This window comes from Cucurbita maxima, unplaced genomic scaffold (assembly GCF_002738345.1).
Source record: "Cucurbita maxima cultivar Rimu unplaced genomic scaffold, Cmax_1.0 Cma_Scf00017, whole genome shotgun sequence".
In the NCBI taxonomy this organism is placed as follows: domain Eukaryota; kingdom Viridiplantae; phylum Streptophyta; class Magnoliopsida; order Cucurbitales; family Cucurbitaceae; genus Cucurbita; species Cucurbita maxima.
In genome coordinates, this window is record NW_019272033.1 from 1874788 (window position 1) to 1891321 (window position 16534).

The 16534-nt window shown below is 36.4% G+C and overlaps 2 protein-coding genes across 3 annotated transcripts; one reads left to right on the forward strand and one right to left on the reverse strand.

Annotated features, from left to right (window-relative positions):
* The first annotated feature begins 2163 nt into the window (after positions 1-2163).
* On the forward strand, positions 2164-3203 carry LOC111491985 (EPIDERMAL PATTERNING FACTOR-like protein 2). Its single transcript, XM_023141100.1, has 3 exons — positions 2164-2434; positions 2504-2734; positions 2889-3203. The coding sequence occupies exons 1-3, from the start codon at positions 2338-2340 to the stop codon at positions 3026-3028; spliced, it is 468 nt and encodes a 155-aa protein (XP_022996868.1). The 5' UTR covers positions 2164-2337; the 3' UTR covers positions 3029-3203.
* A 1499-nt stretch (positions 3204-4702) lies between these two features.
* LOC111492079 (inositol-tetrakisphosphate 1-kinase 3-like) lies at positions 4703-8847 on the reverse strand. 2 transcript variants are annotated; one of them, XM_023141257.1, is made up of 10 exons: positions 8446-8847; positions 7852-7933; positions 7586-7618; positions 6357-6477; positions 6170-6262; positions 5901-6020; positions 5630-5806; positions 5479-5534; positions 5298-5382; positions 4703-5226 (listed from the first exon to the last, which is right to left on the reverse strand). In XM_023141257.1, the coding sequence occupies exons 1-10, from the start codon at positions 8625-8627 to the stop codon at positions 5135-5137; spliced, it is 1041 nt and encodes a 346-aa protein (XP_022997025.1). In that variant the 5' UTR covers positions 8628-8847; the 3' UTR covers positions 4703-5134. The 2 variants fall into 2 exon arrangements, with proteins under 2 accessions (XP_022997025.1, XP_022997027.1); XM_023141259.1 differs by lacking the exons at positions 7586-7618; positions 7852-7933; positions 8446-8847 and adding an exon at positions 6678-7211.
* Between the last annotated feature and the right edge of the window lie 7687 nt (positions 8848-16534).

The following is a 16534-nucleotide window of genomic DNA, read 5'->3' on the forward strand; positions in this document are numbered from 1 at the left end:
CACGTGAATGCAAATTTAAAATAGGTATTTAAAGGTAAGTAGAAAGCAACTCCAGACCCGAATAAGTGCTGACTCTGGTTATCAAATGATTGAACAACCGGGAGTAATTTACTTACGATACTTAGTTGACATTCATAAAAAGTATCTAATGAATTATGAGTTCAATACATTCTGTTTAGCAGAAAGACGGACATTCCTTGTTCATTATCAGACAATCACTTATTCACAAACCTCGTGTGGGGCTAATAGTTTGAATTTTCCATCTCATGGAAAACCCTTTTCGCTCCGCTTAGCCCTATCCCCCCGTAGGGGTATTTTAGTGATAGGTTCTATAGGAACTGGACGATCCTATTTGGTCAAATACCTAACGACAAACTCCTATCTTCCTTTCATTACAGTATTTCTGAACAAGTTCCCGGATAACAACCCTAAGGGTTTTCTTATTGATGATAGTGACGATATGGATGATAGTGACGATATTGATGATAGTGGCGATATTGATGATAGTGGCGATATTGATGATAGTGGCGATATTGATGATAGTGGCGATATTGATGATAGTGACGATATCGACCGTGACCTTGATACGGAGCTGGAGCTTCTAACTATGATGAATGCGCCGCTAACTATGGATATGATGCCGGAAATAGACCGATTTTATATCACCCTTCAATTCGAATTAGCAAAAGCAATGTCTCCTTGCATAATATGGATTCCAAACATTCATGATCTGGATGTGAATGCGTCGAATTACTTATCCCTTGGTCTATTAGTGAACTATCTCTCCAGGGATTGTGAAAGATGTTCCACTAGAAATATTCTTGTTATTGCTTCGACCCATATTCCCCAAAAAGTGGATCCCGCTCTAATAGCTCCGAATAAATTAAATACATGCATTAAAATACGAAGGCTTCTTATTCCACAACAACGAAAGCACTTTTTCACTCTTTCATATACTAGGGGATTTCACTTGGAAAAGAAAATGTTCCATACTAATGGATTCGGTTCCATAACCATGGGTTCCAATGTACGAGATCTTGTAGCACTTACCAATGAGGCCCTATCGATTAGTATTATGCAGAAGAAATCAATTATAGACACTAATATAATTAGATCTGCTCTTCATAGACAAACTTGNAAGGGTTTTCTTATTGATGATAGTGACGATATGGATGATAGTGACGATATTGATGATAGTGGCGATAAGTAGAAAGCAACTCCAGACTCGAATAAGTGCCTTCGCCTCGACTGCTACGTTGAACTCCACTTGAAAAGATAGTTGAAGTAGCAAGCAGAAGTGTATAAGATATATTTAGTAAGCAGCTTGTTGGTAGTTCGTATTTCGTTATTAAGTCTTATTGATCTTGTTCATATGTTCGGTATCTTATTCTCTTTTGAGAATTCGTTCCACCGTATAGGCTCTTTTTAAAAACTACACCTTAGGTTTTCTTATTCTCTTGGTTCTTAGTCCTATCTGGACCTTCCGTTCTCAAAATATTTTCAAGTTCTCCAGGTATCTCTAGGTCTTCTAGTTAGTCGTTTCTGCTAGTCTCTCATCATTATCATCACCTTCATCATATTTCAATGTCCTCGAAGTGCGACCTCAGTATAAATCTCGTAGGGTCATGCATGTCAAGGCTTGACCAACTCTAAGGTGCAACTATGAACCCTTACCGCTCATAGCAAGTTCACCAAAAGAAAGCTAATTGACAAATTTCCTAATAATCCTCACATGACACAAATCATATATCATAAAACCACATGTCAATTCTATGGTTATCCAGACCCTTGACAATCGAGTCAGGTTCACGATTAAAAGTTAGTTGACAAACCCCTAATCGTCCCGTATAATCACATACATCATAAACATATGAAATAGAGACATAACATAACGATCTAAACATAGATATCTAGTCACTAATCTCAATTCATAAGATAGCATACACGTCTCGGTAAACAAACATAATCACATTCAACATGTATCATCTCAACTCATTCTATATTTCATATCATAACTCAACCGTTCATTCCTTGATAAACATGCACCATAACGTTTACCGTGCGCGGAGAGAGAGAGGGGGAAAGAGTTAAAAAGTAAAAATGATGGGTCAATTTGAATTATAGAGTGGCCACTCAATCTCTGCTGACCGCAGCTGATACTCTTTTGGTTTGGTACACTTATATTATTCAGGATTCACCTTCTTTCTTCCCTCTCTGCATACCTTTTTTCTGCCACCAAAATTCCCTTTCCTCTGTTCTTATTTAAGCACTTCTTCTTCTTCTTCTTCTTCTTCTTCTCCTTCAACACCCATTACCCTGTTTTCTGAAACTGAAGACATGGGCACCACCACCACCCTTCAAAACAAACAAGCCTCAATTTACTTGCTATTCCTCTCTGTTTCCATTTTCATTCATCTCACATCCATGGCTCAAGGTAACCCACATTCATTCATTCTATTCACTTCTCTCCTTGAACGGATGATTGAGGTTTGGCTGCATGCAGGGTTGGTGGAGGGGCAGATGGTGAGGAGTAGTCAAATAGGGTCACGGCCGCCGAGCTGCAGAGGAAGGTGCAAGGCATGTGGAGGGCGTTGTGAGGCGGTACAAGTACCAGTGGCGGCGCTGCGTGATTCTTCACATCAGAATCAAAGAAAAAGAAGAACCACCCATTTCTCTGCTCTGTCTAGTGAAGATGAGACCTCTAATTACAAACCTATCAGCTGGAAATGCAAATGTGGGAATTTCATCTTCAACCCGTGAATTTTGTTCTTCCATTTTTTGTGTTTCTTTGAATAAGAATACTAATAATTGCTTGTAAAAATCAAAATCCTTTGGTTCTTCTTCTCTGTTTTTGTTGGGAATGCTTGAATTTCTGTGTTTATTTCCAGGGAAGGGAGGTGATTGGATGGGTGAATTATGCAAAGATTTGGGGTTAAAAAGGGGTGATTTTAGTGGGATTTTGAAAGTGTTTGAGAAGAGAGAGAGGGGGAGTTATTGGGTTTATGACAGTGATGATGTGGGGAGGTGAAGATGCAGAGGAAAATGAGGAAGGCAGTGTGGTGTCAGGTGAAATTCAGACAATTCTGGGTTTCGTATATTACAAGATTTCTGAATCTATCAATACAATTTCATGGCTATCTGCTACGGTAAACCCAACAAATCCAATCCCTTTTCCCTTCTCCCTCTGTTGCAGTTCTTCTCTTGTGCTGTTCACCTCTCTTGTTCTTCTGATTCAATAGGGCCGAATGAATAACTAACAACATTTTCTTGTAAATATAGCTCCTAAAATACTCTAAGTTCACGGTGATGGGAGCCGAGCATCAGCACACCACTCAGTGTTTGACTCTGATATTTTATTTGTATCAGCTCAAGCTCACCCGTCCTCGATGGCACGTATGATGTCTGGCTCTGATACTATTTGTAACAGCCCAACCCCACAATCTACTCTTCTTGGCGCCAGCGTCCTCGTTGGCACACTACCCACTGTCTGACTGTAATATCATTTGTAATAGCCCAAGACGAGTAGATATTGTCGTCATGATATCATTCGTAACAACCCAAGGCGAGCAGATATTGTCATTTTTAGGCTTTTTCCTTTTTGGTTCTCTCAAAATTTTTAAAAATGCCTTCCAGGAATGAGTTTCCACGCTCTTGTAAAATAATGTTTCGTTCTACTTCCCAACCAATATGAGATCTCATAATCCACCCTCCTTTAGGCCTGCATTTTCGCAACGCTGGCATCCATTCCTCGTTCTCTTCTCCAACCGATATAAGATCTCACAATCCACACCCCTTCAGGATCTAGCGTCCTCGTTCTCTTTTCCCAACCGACGTGGGATCTCACAATCCACTCACCTTTAGGATCCTCGTTCTCTTTCCCCAACCAATGTGGGATCTCACAATCCACCCCCTACAGTGTCCAGCGTCCTCGCTGGCACTCATTCCTTGTTCTTTTTGTTTCGTTCTCCTCCCCGACCAATGCGGGATCTCATAATCCACCCCTTTTAGGCCCATCGTCTTCACGACACTGGCACCCGTTCCTCGTTCTCTTCTTCAACTAATGTGGGATCTCACAATCCACCTCCTTTTAGGGTCAGCGTTCTGTTACTTGTTCTCTTCTTCAACTAATGTGGGATCTCACCTCCTTTTAGGGTCAGCGTTTTGTTCCTTGTTCTCTTCTTCAACTGATGTAAGATCTCACAATCCACCTCCTTTTAGGGTCAGCGTTCTCGCTGGCACTCGTTCTTTGTTCTCTTTCCCCAATCGATGTGAGATCTCACAATTCAAGGATCCAGCGTCCTCGCCGACACTCGTTCCTCGTTCTCTTTCTCCAACCGATGTGAGATCTCACAATCCACCTCCCTTTAGGATCCAGCGCGATACGCTGACACTCATTCCCCTCTCCCATCGATATGGAATCTCACAACCCACCCCTTTGAGGCTGTCACTCCTTCATTTCTCCTTTTGTGTGAGATCTCATAGACAATGAGTTAATCATCATAACTAGAGGCTCATTTCTAACTAATGCCTGTAATATAAAGCTCCATGAACTTCATATTATCTCTGCTGGCAACTCATTTGGTTTAATCTGAAAATGGTGGAGGGGATCTTCTTTAGAACCCATTCAATTCTGAACCATACACAATCACCTATATGCAATCACCTTGCATTACTAGTATTGACATATGATTTCGATAATCACTTGATGGGAAGAAAGATGTTATAACTTATAAGCGTTAATTAGTTCCAAAACAAAATTTACATTCCATCCTTGACACTAAATCCATTATTTACCCCAGAAATATTACAGTCATTCTACCAAAACTCCCAACAAAAGCAGCAGCAGGGGCCCCAGAGGAAATTAGTTCAAATTTGAGTTAATTGATGCAAGTAAAAAAGGCATATTTTCACACACCTTCCTAACTGCAAACTCGTCAACTTTGTGAGCGAGCATAACACATTAGATAATGGCTAAAAACCAAAGGGAAGAGATTTTAGGTAATCAATTTCGCACGAACCCATCGACTACAACACCTCTCCCGTCCTTCAGCCAAGTAAAGATTGTACGAGCTCCTCGAATGGCCCTTGTGGGGAGTACTGAACATGAATGACCGTATGAGTATCAAAGAATGTCTTAGTAAGTTGTTCTCTTCTTGTACTTGCTTTGCATCAGGCCCAACAGGAAATCTGTGAATATGTGTTCATATTCCGGCATTTTCCCATACCCTACAACGAGAACAAGTTTTGATATCAATGAAGCAAAATTGGTATCACGTTCATAGAAGATAAACACTTACCAGGGAAGTAGTTGATATCAATGACATAATATTGATCTCTAGTTCCATACTCTCGAATAATGTCGAGGTTGAATAAACGAAGCCCCTGCACAGATAGCATGACCATATGAACACAATCTACTTTTCCCAACAACACATGATTTGCCCCAAGAAAGATGAGGAAACTGAGCAAAATCCCTACCAGTCTACGCCTGAGTTCCTTTGCTAGTCTCTCTAATAGAGGTCGAGGAGGAAGTTCTGCAGGGGAAAAGTCCTATCACATCTTAAACCTTTCCTCTAAATTATGGACACAATGACCGATCATGAACAAGTTTTGAAATTTGATGACTAACCAGCAACATGAGGATCAAGATCAGCATCATCAGCAGATGCTGCAGCATGAGAAACTCTTGGGAAACGGTGGATGCCAGCATTTTTCAATACCTCCCTCATGCATACATTTGGTAAAGAAAAACGTCTGACCACTTTTATAGCTTCACCGACGATGAAGACCTTAAACATGACGCCCCCTGGCACGATGAGTAATAGCAATTCAGAAATAAAATTCACGACTCGAATTATGATGTAACATGGAATAAAGGGAAGTAGGTTAGAATTACTCACCATGGTTGACAAACTCCTGGAGAACAAGAGGAGGCTCAAGCTTTTGGAGGGAGTATTTATCATAAGCTAAAGATAATTGATGAGACTTTTCACTTCCATCAGCAACCAACGGCTTAGCAACTGATGCCAATATGAGACAAAGAATGCAAAGATGAAGCGTAAAAATAAGAGATCAATAATACGGACATATCTAACAAAAATCACTCCCCTAGATTGCCTAAAAGATGATGCCAACGACATAGGGATCAGTATCGCCTAGATATACATACCAAGAGGAAGATTTAGCCCGACCTTCACCACACCATCAGAAATGGTTGATGCATCTTTCTTTATGACTAATTGTTTTGGAACATCTACTCTACCTGCACAGCAGAAAGGTCCCTTCACATTCAGTAAATGTCAGAGAGTAATACTCATATATACGGCGCTCAAGCAACACATATTTCCAATATTTACCATAGGATTCAGATAATTGCATATCAGCAACAGCCTGGAGCATAGACTGGCGACTGTGTAAATGCTGTATTGCATCCGGAGGATCTAGAACGGTCACTTCTGGGTGTGTTTGCCTGTATTCCTACAAACATATGCAAAGAGGGTAAGAAAAAAATTGGAGTTTATGAATTTGGAAATGTTTTGGACATATTTTATGAAACAGTTCTTTTTTAATGCAAATGTTTCCGACATATATATGGTCCATCATGGCCAAATGGGCTCCAGTTAAGGTTAGGAAGCCAGAAAAAAAAAAAGATAAATAATAATAGTTATTCAGATTACAAAATGAAAAGATTAGGGTAGTTCTTCCATCCCTTTCATACATCTGCAAAAACATACTGAATCTTCTAATGACATAATATGTAGTAATTAACAACTGATGTTCAAGAGAGGAATGGTCGACGAGAGCAGGAAAACACAACAAAATATTTCTAAATAACGTAGAATACAATTAAAAGCTAAATCTCATATGATTTCTAAGCCGACCTCAAAGAATCAATTGAAAAATGACATTATTTTTCAAAAGAAAAAAAAACTCGTTAATCCACAATCTGTTACGGGCATGGGTCTCCTGTAAGTGGAGGTAGATGGTGTATGTGGACCTATTTTGAATACTTGCAAGGCTGAAATAGAGAGAATCTTAATATCTGTGAGACTAAATTGAAAATTTGTAAGACATCTTCATCAGTTTAGTCATGTATAAACATTGCTACATCAATGGAACCATGACTCAATCATGGAAGATCATCTCCTAAAATAAAGGCAACTAAAAATAAAAGAGTAAGTGGAGTCCTCACAAGCATTGCTATATCAATGGAGCCATGACTCAATCTTGGAAGAACCATGACTCAATCGTTGAAGATCATCTCCTAAAATAAAGGCAACTAAAAATAAAAATGTAAGTGGAGTCCTTACAACCATTGCTATAACAATGGAGCCATGACTCAATTATGATTCACGATATACGAGAACCAGTCTGCACATTATGCCAGATGTGGTAAGCTTTACATATCAAAACTAGTCAGTCGATTAGCCAATGTCAATGACCATTCGACTCAAACAAAGTGAATAGATGTCGCATTGCCGACAAGTTAGGCATACAACATTACATTCAACAAGGCTTAAATGTAATATACACACATTTAAAACAGTCAAACTGAAACTACATCGAAAGTCAATAGAGAACCAACCTCGAGAATCTGACGCCACTCTTTTCCTGACAACTGCGTGTAAGAAAAACAAGGGCAGAAATAAGTACTGTGGCAAAGAGTTGAAGACCCATAAGCACCGCACAAAACCTACTACAGACAACTGGGCCCCAGCAAATGGTCAAAAAAGTTGAAGAAGGTTTATGAATTCACACTCTTAGAAAGACATAGATGGTCCTCTTCCCAAAATCATAAGGTTTATTTCCAGGAAATTCTACCATGGAGGAAAGTTCCAAAGAATGACTAACCTTGTGTAGAACAATGTCAAAAGGACCCTGATCCGACAGAGGTCTGTTTTGATCAATTGCAACGAACAATATACCCTTGTTCCTGCATTTGCCAGCGCAGATTATAGGATAAAAGCAACAATAACTCAATAAACATCGTGATAGGAGACTAATGATAGCGTAATCGATCGAATCCATTTCTTTTTTTATTAAACATATCTTAGAATTTTATTTTCAGGTCCCCATCTTAATTGCAGCCTAAGAATCCACAGAAAATAAAAAATGCAAGTTGATTTATAATATCGTTCTCGATTGCGAAATCTTTGGAACCTACTGATCTTTGGAACAATCTTAATTGCAGGCAAAGGAAAACGACGTAAGTGGCTCTGGAATATTCCTCGGTGAAACAACAGCCGAAAAAACGATTCATACATTCCTAAAAGAAGAACAAGAAAAGAAAAACGAACAGCCCCTCCGAAGAAATCAAAATCAAAATCGCTTCGCATTCCAAGGTTTCAAAACAAAAACAACGCAAGAATAAACGATCAAACCAAACCAAACCAAACCAAATCAAAACAAAACAAAAAAAAAAACATGGCGGAGTCTGGATTATACCTAGCCAGTCCTTCAAGCTTAGGCTTCATAAAACTCTTGGTCTTCTTGGAGGTAAGAGCATAGCCTACAACAACCACCTTCCTCTGGTGCGCATTCGAATACCTAGCCTGGAGCGACACCGTTTCCTCCATTTCAGATACGTCTTCGTCGGCGGTGTAAGGCAAATCCTCCTTCAACCTCATAATCTCCTCCTCCAATAATTTCACCGCCTGCAAATCGAACCACAAGAGGACCAAACAGAAATAGAAAGAACCGCAGAAAATGCAGGGGATGGATTAAGGAGCTGCAGAATTCCAATGGCGGTTGAAAAGAGAAAGAAAAAAGGGCGAGAGAGAAAACGAAACGTCACGAGTAGCAGAGAAGAAGGCAAGGCCGGAACCGGAGATGAGTTATTTTTGCACAGATTTTGGTTAGGAGTTTCACAATATATATAGACAAAAAAAAAAAAAAAAAAAAAAAAAAAAAAAAAAAAAAAAAAAAAAAAAAAAANGCTGTACTGTTTTTTTCTTTTTCTTTTTTAGTGAGTTTAAAAATATATATTTATTATTAAATAATTAATTAAATAACCGCTGTGGTCAGTTTTTCCCGTTACAAATCCTCTTGCGTTCCGACAAGTTTAGGCAAATCCATGGCAGCCGGTTTGCAGTTACTAACGTTTTTTTTTTTTTTTTTTTTTTTTAATTCTAAATTTTATACACCAATAATAATACATTTAAGTTCTTATGAAAATGAAAATTAAAAAAAAAATGTTTATTTATTTATATATATAATTTTGATTCTTTTTATTTCTATTTATTCTTTACGTAGGTCAAGATCAACAGTACTAGTTGGTTGCTTAGAAGTTGACGTCCGCTCGAAAGAAGAACACAATAAATTGAATGATGAATAATTACCAAGCCAATCGAATACACAAAACAATCAAGCTTGAATTCCCATGATGGAAAGGAAGCATGTGGACAAATGGAACCAAAGAGGAGCTCTTCGTGCTTAATGCAGTCTACATTGGACTCTTAGGTAATGAAGACGGTGTCCCTGTTGAAGTTGTTATGATTATGATTATGATTATGGGAGTTACAGTAAGAAATCCAAATGGTTCGATCGAGCACATGGAACCACTAGCTTTAATTGAAGACATCTCCAAAAAGCGTATGAATTTCGATTTTACCTTCTATGGATAAAATTTGATTCTCGAATTTTAATAAAATTATTGCTGGGTCGATAAACCATGACTAATTGTAGAAATTATTTGAGTAAAATTTAATTTTGATCTATAAAAAAAATGTAATTGAGATATAAGGTTAATTAAATTTAAGAATAAATGTTGTAAAATATAAGAGGTGGCTTTCCAATGTTAAAGGATAAGGGTGGATTTAGTAATTTCCCATTATTTGAGAATATATAATATTCATTATTCTCCATTTTTAGCATTCATTAAAGAGCATTAGCCATCGTATATTATTCTTAAATTAGGAATATTTTTACTTTTCAAATAATTATACTTTTTTTTTAAATATTTAAGATTCTAAAAAAGTATTTAATTTTCAATTATAAAATGAAAAAACATGTTCTTATTGAATATATATAAACCTTAAAATCAGTAATAAATAATGGATAGAAGAGTATAAATATTTAATATAATTTTCAAAGCCAAGAAATTAAATTAATTTAAAAACAAAATACCGAGTAATTACCAAATTATCACTTAATTTTTATTTTGGATAATGCTCCAATAAAATATTATATTAATATTCATTAAATTATATAAAAATTAAAAATTAAGATTTGGCCATACCCACAAAACAAATAAATGTAGATAAACATTGCTAAAGAGACCAATAAATAAATAAATATAAATATATATATATATATATTAATATGATATGTATGAGTATGAGTGGCTTTAAAAGACAACAAAAAGGAACACCCAAACCCTTATTTTAATTAGTCACTATCATGTAATTAATAATAGTAATAACAATAATGCCCCAAGGAGCTCCTGGTGGTGATCTTTGTATATATCTTAAAATTGCTTAGTCGTAGTCGATGTAGCGAATAATATCTAGGAATCGAATTTGGATTGGCTCGGACATTTATTGTATCTTCTGTAATATGACTACGTTACTTACTTCTCGTATCTAAAAGTAAAAATTATCCCTACAAACCAACACGAGTCGTTTCAACATAATTTGTCTTTGTTCACATGTTTTGTAGCATAATTTTGAAGAAGTTATTATAACTTAAATTTTTTTAAAGTTTTTCTTAGTTGTTTTATTTTTAGGATGGTTTTTGTCCGAATATATGGTTTCAGTTCATTTGTGTATCATTCGTTTACTTGATTCTGACATTTGGAACGTCGTTATACGAGAAATTACTTTATTTCATTTCATGGTATTACAAAATTCTTAAATTCTTTTTCGGGATGAATGAAAAAAAGATAAGAAAAAGTAGTAAAAGATTTCCCACGTTGAGAAAATGTGGGGTTATTCGTCCCCCCATGGTGTGGCACTATGCAAAGCCACATCTTTATGGCACAATGGGCATGTGTGTGATACTTTGATAAGTGAGAGAATAAGTTGAAGATTTGAGGAAGGCTAATTGGTACTTTGATTGTTAGTTGTGCTCGTGTTGATGAGAAGATGCAAAATTCTAATAAATTTCTCTAGCTTCACTCTCGTCGTGGCCATTGTTGATAATCACAAACCACCAATGACTATGGGTGACCATCAGTACCTCCAACGACTAGGACTGAGGATCAATGGTCAACGATTGGGACTGGGGATTAGTGATCAATGACCACTTCGACCATGATCACCAAAGTGGTTGCTAATTACTAGTTGTTGGCCATTGATCATTGGTGATTGAGACTAGGAGCCAAGGATCGAAACTAGCAACCGACTACTTGTGGTCGACAATTAAGATTATCGATCGAAATCAGGGACATGTGAGTTACGATTACTTCACCAATTGGGTGTTGGTGACTAGGAATCGAGTCCAACAACTAACAAAGCTTGAGGACCGGCGATCGACGACTAGGACCAGGGAAAAATGATCGGCAACTAGCAGCCAACAACAATCACCTAGCCCTAACAATTGGTGGCTCGATTGGTTTCGTGATCCTAGTCATTGGTTACCTTTCTATGATCTTGTTCGCTAATCCCTAGTCTCATTGCAAGGCATTAACAGTCAGTCTTGGTCGTTGGTCACTGATCCCCAATCTTGGTCGCTAGCCACCTGTCTCTGACGACCAAGACTGGGAATCAAGGCTAGTGACTGATAATCACTCTCCACATTCGGCAACCAACTCCACCAACCACTCAAATTTGAAGTTAAATACTCGTCTTTTACATTGAATCTAACCTAAGTAGAAGCAGTTTTAATAGAGCAAACAAATCCAAAATGTAACCAAAACAGTTCAAGGAAATATTTAGAACAAAATGCACTTTTTCATAGCAACAGTCAGGTTCATGTCAAAATGAAAGGGAAAAAAAGTAGTTCCAAGTGCTTTGGTTTTTCTCTTTTTCTTTTGAAAAAGAAGGTTGTAAATAATAATCAAACACAAAAGTTGTGATGGTGAAGCATTCCCAAACATAAATTCAATACAATACTTCTTACCCTTTTATGATATGCTCATGTTGCTTGGTTGGACTATCCGCCTGGCCACCAATGATACTCATCACTGATAAATACAACCCACCATGCTTCATCACCAAGCAAAAGAAAAGAGCAACCAGATCTCCAAGAACAACATTCTTGAATAATTAATGGCTAAAAGATGGTGTTCATTTCATCTCCCCCACCTTTTTCCCTTTCTTTGGCTAAAAGTTGATTGATAATGGTGTCACATATGATAATTCAACCCATTTCTCTCTTTTGCATTTGTGTCTCATCTTCAATTCACACACACCCACCCTCCGCATCAGTTGGAGAGGAGAACCTCTCCAACAGACGCGTTACACGTTTTAAAAACTTTGAGAGAAAATCCTCCCCTCAAGTGTAAGCTAAAAAAGGACAATATTTACTATCGGTAGACTTGAGCTATTACAAATGGTATAAGAGCCCTAAACCCTGAAGGGGTATACATGAGGTGGTGTACAAATAAGGATGTTGGACCTTGAAGAAGGGTGGATTTGGGAGTCCCACATCAATTGGATAAGGGAACGATTGCCAACGAGAACGCCATCTCCTAAGGGAGTAGATTGTGAGATCCCACATCGGTTAGAGAGAAAAACGAAACATTCTTTCAAGAGTGTGACACATTCATCTTTTTTCTCGCAGCAAAAGTTGACGCCCAATTCCTCCTACGCATTTCGTCGAACAGATGGTGGGCAGTCCACAATCGTCCCCACCAGTACCACCACCACCAACTGCCCCTTCTATGCCCTAAAGCGTTATCAAATGTCAGTGCCTGAGAAGACTTGGCCTTGCCGGAGCCCCGCCGGCATTGAGAAGTTGGAAACTCGCAAGAATTAGAAGATTGAAGTTGTTTCTATGCCTGGTGGAATCGGACAGAAAATGAAATTCCGTCTGCATCCACCGCCGTCCGCCGCACTGAACTTTTCTCTGATCCGTCAATTCCGTGTATCGGTCCCCAGCGGCCGAGAGACAGTCGTAGATAAGTTTGTCTTTTTGTTTAGGACAAAATAGGAAAGGATGCCACGTAAGAAGATGACAAAAGGGAGTACCTATCTACCGTACAACTCATTTTATTATAATTATTACTTTTATTAATATTAATTAATTTCATAATTTTATCTGATATTTTTAGATGTGACATATTAGTTATATTATATTAACCCAAGTGAGATTAATTTGGTAGCTTTTATTATTATTATTATTTTATTTATTTTTAATATAGGAAGTGGAATTACTTTGAAAAATAAATCCACTAATCCTATCATCCTATCTCTATCATTTTTTTTATTATTTTAATTAAATTTATAATATAAATTTTGATTTACACGTGCATAGATGCATAGATGGAAGAACTTTTAATTTTATGTTTGATAGCTGAGAATGAGTGTGAACCACAAAATCAAATCGTTCTTTCTATCATATTTGGTGGCATGCGAGACGAAGCTAGAACCAAGACCTCAAAATGGGGACTACTATTACTATTGCTGTTCAAGCTCACGTAGGCCAAGTATCGAACAAATTTGATTATCAGTGTACAAGTCAAGACAACAGTGTCTCAGTACCGCAATAGGTTCATGGTTCTCGCAAAGGAAACCACAATGTCATAATAAGCAACAAGTGATGTATGCAATAACATAGAATAGACAAAATAGAATAAAATTCGATTTCAGTTACCAAATAACTAAATGACACATTTAGCCCTATGAAATCGGCTTAGTAAGAGTCAGTCATTGAAGATTAGAAGGGCATTTAAGTAATTGATTAAGGTATTAAGTTAGCGACTTCTAATAATAATATTTATTATTATTTAATTCCCACGTCATTGTGGGCTTTGGTTGACTTTGTATTCGGCCCACCATTTTTTAAAAATTTTGGATAAAAGTGTTCTTCTGTTAACTATAACAACCTCCAGCCCAATAAAGGCCCACTACGACCCACCTTCGGCCCATAACTAACGGCCCAATAAATTTTGTGGATAGGCCCAAGCGAGAACATTCAATAAAATAATTATTTCTTTTTATGAAAAAAAAACAAGATCCTCTATAAGGGTGTTGAAACCTCTCCTAAGCAGACACGTTTTAAAACCGTGAAACTGATGACGATACATAACGATTTGAATATAGTTCAATAGGTATTGATTCATTCAGATCGACTCGTGCTCACACCAACAGTTGAACAATCAAAGCAACAATATAAAATTGAGACATTATGAAGCTCGAGAATTAGGTAGGTAGCAGGTTAACGAGTACGAAAATTGAATTTAAAATTTAATAAAGATTTTTTTTATATATATATAAATGGGGAGAGATAGTTGAGAACACAGTAGTGTGAACACATTGTGTGTATAATTGATATTACTTTATGGTGCACATCACATGTGTTGGTTTTTATTTCATGAATTAAACCCCACAACCCATTCCTAATCCATTATTTTCAAAAGCATTTCACATGCAATAATTATAAATAAATAAATAAATATTTATATTTATTTTAATTTAAATGCATTAAAAAATAATAATAAATTTATTTGTAATGCATTCCAAGTATAATGTCACCAAATACCATATTGTGAATTATTATTAGGTATATATAATTAATGGAATACATAATTATGGTATATATATATATATATATATATATATACCCAACACTTTAAAGATTATAATAAATATTAAGAATATTTGACATTGATTAGATGTTAGTGATACGTTGTGACTTGTGAATGTTTGATATTTGAACTTTATAAGATTTTAGTTATTAATGTAACATAGATTTTGAATAAGTTTTAATTTTAAAAAAATAAGAAAAAAGAAAAATAACTCGATAATCCAATCCATAAATAAAATATTGGGTTGGGTTGTAAACTCTGTTTGAGTTGTTTACGTCACCAACCTAACTGGAGTTAGTCCAATTGGGTACGGTCAACTATAAATCTAGAAAAAAAAAAGTATATTTTTTTTAATATTTATATGAGGATGAATATTTAATAATAGATATTGTAAAAAGATGGGGAAGTGTAGTAGCTATAAGAGACAAAGATGCAATAATTAAAGATTTGGTTCTAAAACTGTTCCTTTTGGTCAGTGGTGGTTTTAAATTTTAATGGACTCTCCACCTTGGCAATGGCAACAGATGCCTCCATCAAAACATGTTTCGACGCTTCTCGACGCTAAGCTTTAGGACGTCGGGAAAGGTAATGCATTTTGGACGAGCGTAGAGAAATCCCAAATCCAATTTTTGTTCGTTGTTCTAAACGTTCATAAAACGAACCATGACTTGATTTTGAGTAGATATATAATGACCCGTCATCCAACAGTCAGTGTAAAAAAAAAAAAAAGTATTTCGAGAAGCAGAATTGGTCGCGGTTTAAAGAGTCATTTGTCTTTAGATTCTAATTCAATCGAATTGAAATCTGACATAACGTTGATTCTTATAAAGCAATGTCTACTATAATTTTTTTTTTTTAATTTAAAGCTACCGTCGTTCCGATGTAATTTCAGTTCATTCATGTATTTCTTTTTTAATCATAAATATCTATTTAAATTAGATATAAAAACCTTAGGTCAGTGTGTGGGCTCTAAAATTATTGGTTTGATACGAACCTCTCAAATCTAATCACTAGGATGTATAGGCAAGCTAGGGTTTTACTTTTCTTAATAATTGAAGCACTTTTTGGTTTACAAATTTGCGCTTATAATTAAAGACAACTATTTCATAATGATTATGTGTGAAGTGAGTTATTTTACTAGAAACTTCACAGATATATTAGATTCTTTAAGATGTAAAGATTAAGATAATATTACAGTAAAATGTTAATGATTGTTTTTTTGCAATTGGCTATCGAAGAGAATTAAATGTATGATGGGTCGGATCATTTATCATCACAAAGAAAAGCAAATGGGTTGTGTCGTATTGTATCATATCGTGAAAGTATATATGAGCTAATAACCTTGATTGACTGAAAAGGGCAAGATCATTAAGGTCGATGAGAACAAGATGACCTGCGTGAGGTTGAAGCATTAGAGTTTATGGTAATGCTGATCACTAGATAGGTTGGATGGTGACGACAAAGAAAGCCCTACCTCGACTCGACTCGACTCATCCTTCTGTTATACAGTGCCATCCGAACGAGGTGAGCCAAAAGAAGAACAAAGAAAAGGTATTACCTTTGGCTTTTGGGTATCAATAGAATTGAAAGTACAAGAAAATGGAGGAGATAAAAAGATAGCTTTGAAAGTGGGGAATTGAATCCCTAAGAAGACAATCATGCTATAACTAAATTATTTGAATATCTTTGGAAAAATTTGAACCAAAAAGGGATATCATTGGCCAATCACCATCTTCCACCTCACCCCTCTCAAGATCTTATCTTTGAATTCTAGGACTTCTTTTAAGAAAGGAATCTTTTTTGACAATTGTTTATTATGGGTCGTTTTTTTTTTTTTTTTTTTTTTTT

What these genes read in the sequence shown, in the direction of transcription:
- LOC111491985 (XM_023141100.1), top strand. Translation starts at nt 2,338, where the DNA reads ATGGGCACCACCACCACCCTTCAAAACAAACAAGCCTCAATTTACTTG. An exon ending in TCTCACATCCATGGCTCAAG is followed by an intron (nt 2,435 to 2,503) that starts GTAACCCACATT and finishes GGCTGCATGCAG; the next exon opens with GGTTGGTGGAGGGGCAGATG. An exon ending in TATCAGCTGGAAATGCAAAT is followed by an intron (nt 2,735 to 2,888) that starts GTGGGAATTTCA and finishes GTTTATTTCCAG; the next exon opens with GGAAGGGAGGTGATTGGATG.
- LOC111492079 (XM_023141257.1), bottom strand. Translation starts at nt 8,627, where the DNA reads ATGAGGTTGAAGGAGGATTTGCCTTACACCGCCGACGAAGACGTATCT. An exon ending in GCAATTATCTGAATCCTATG is followed by an intron (nt 6,263 to 6,356) that starts GTAAATATTGGA and finishes TCTGCTGTGCAG; the next exon opens with GTAGAGTAGATGTTCCAAAA. An exon ending in TCTTGATCCTCATGTTGCTG is followed by an intron (nt 5,535 to 5,629) that starts GTTAGTCATCAA and finishes TTTCCCCTGCAG; the next exon opens with AACTTCCTCCTCGACCTCTA.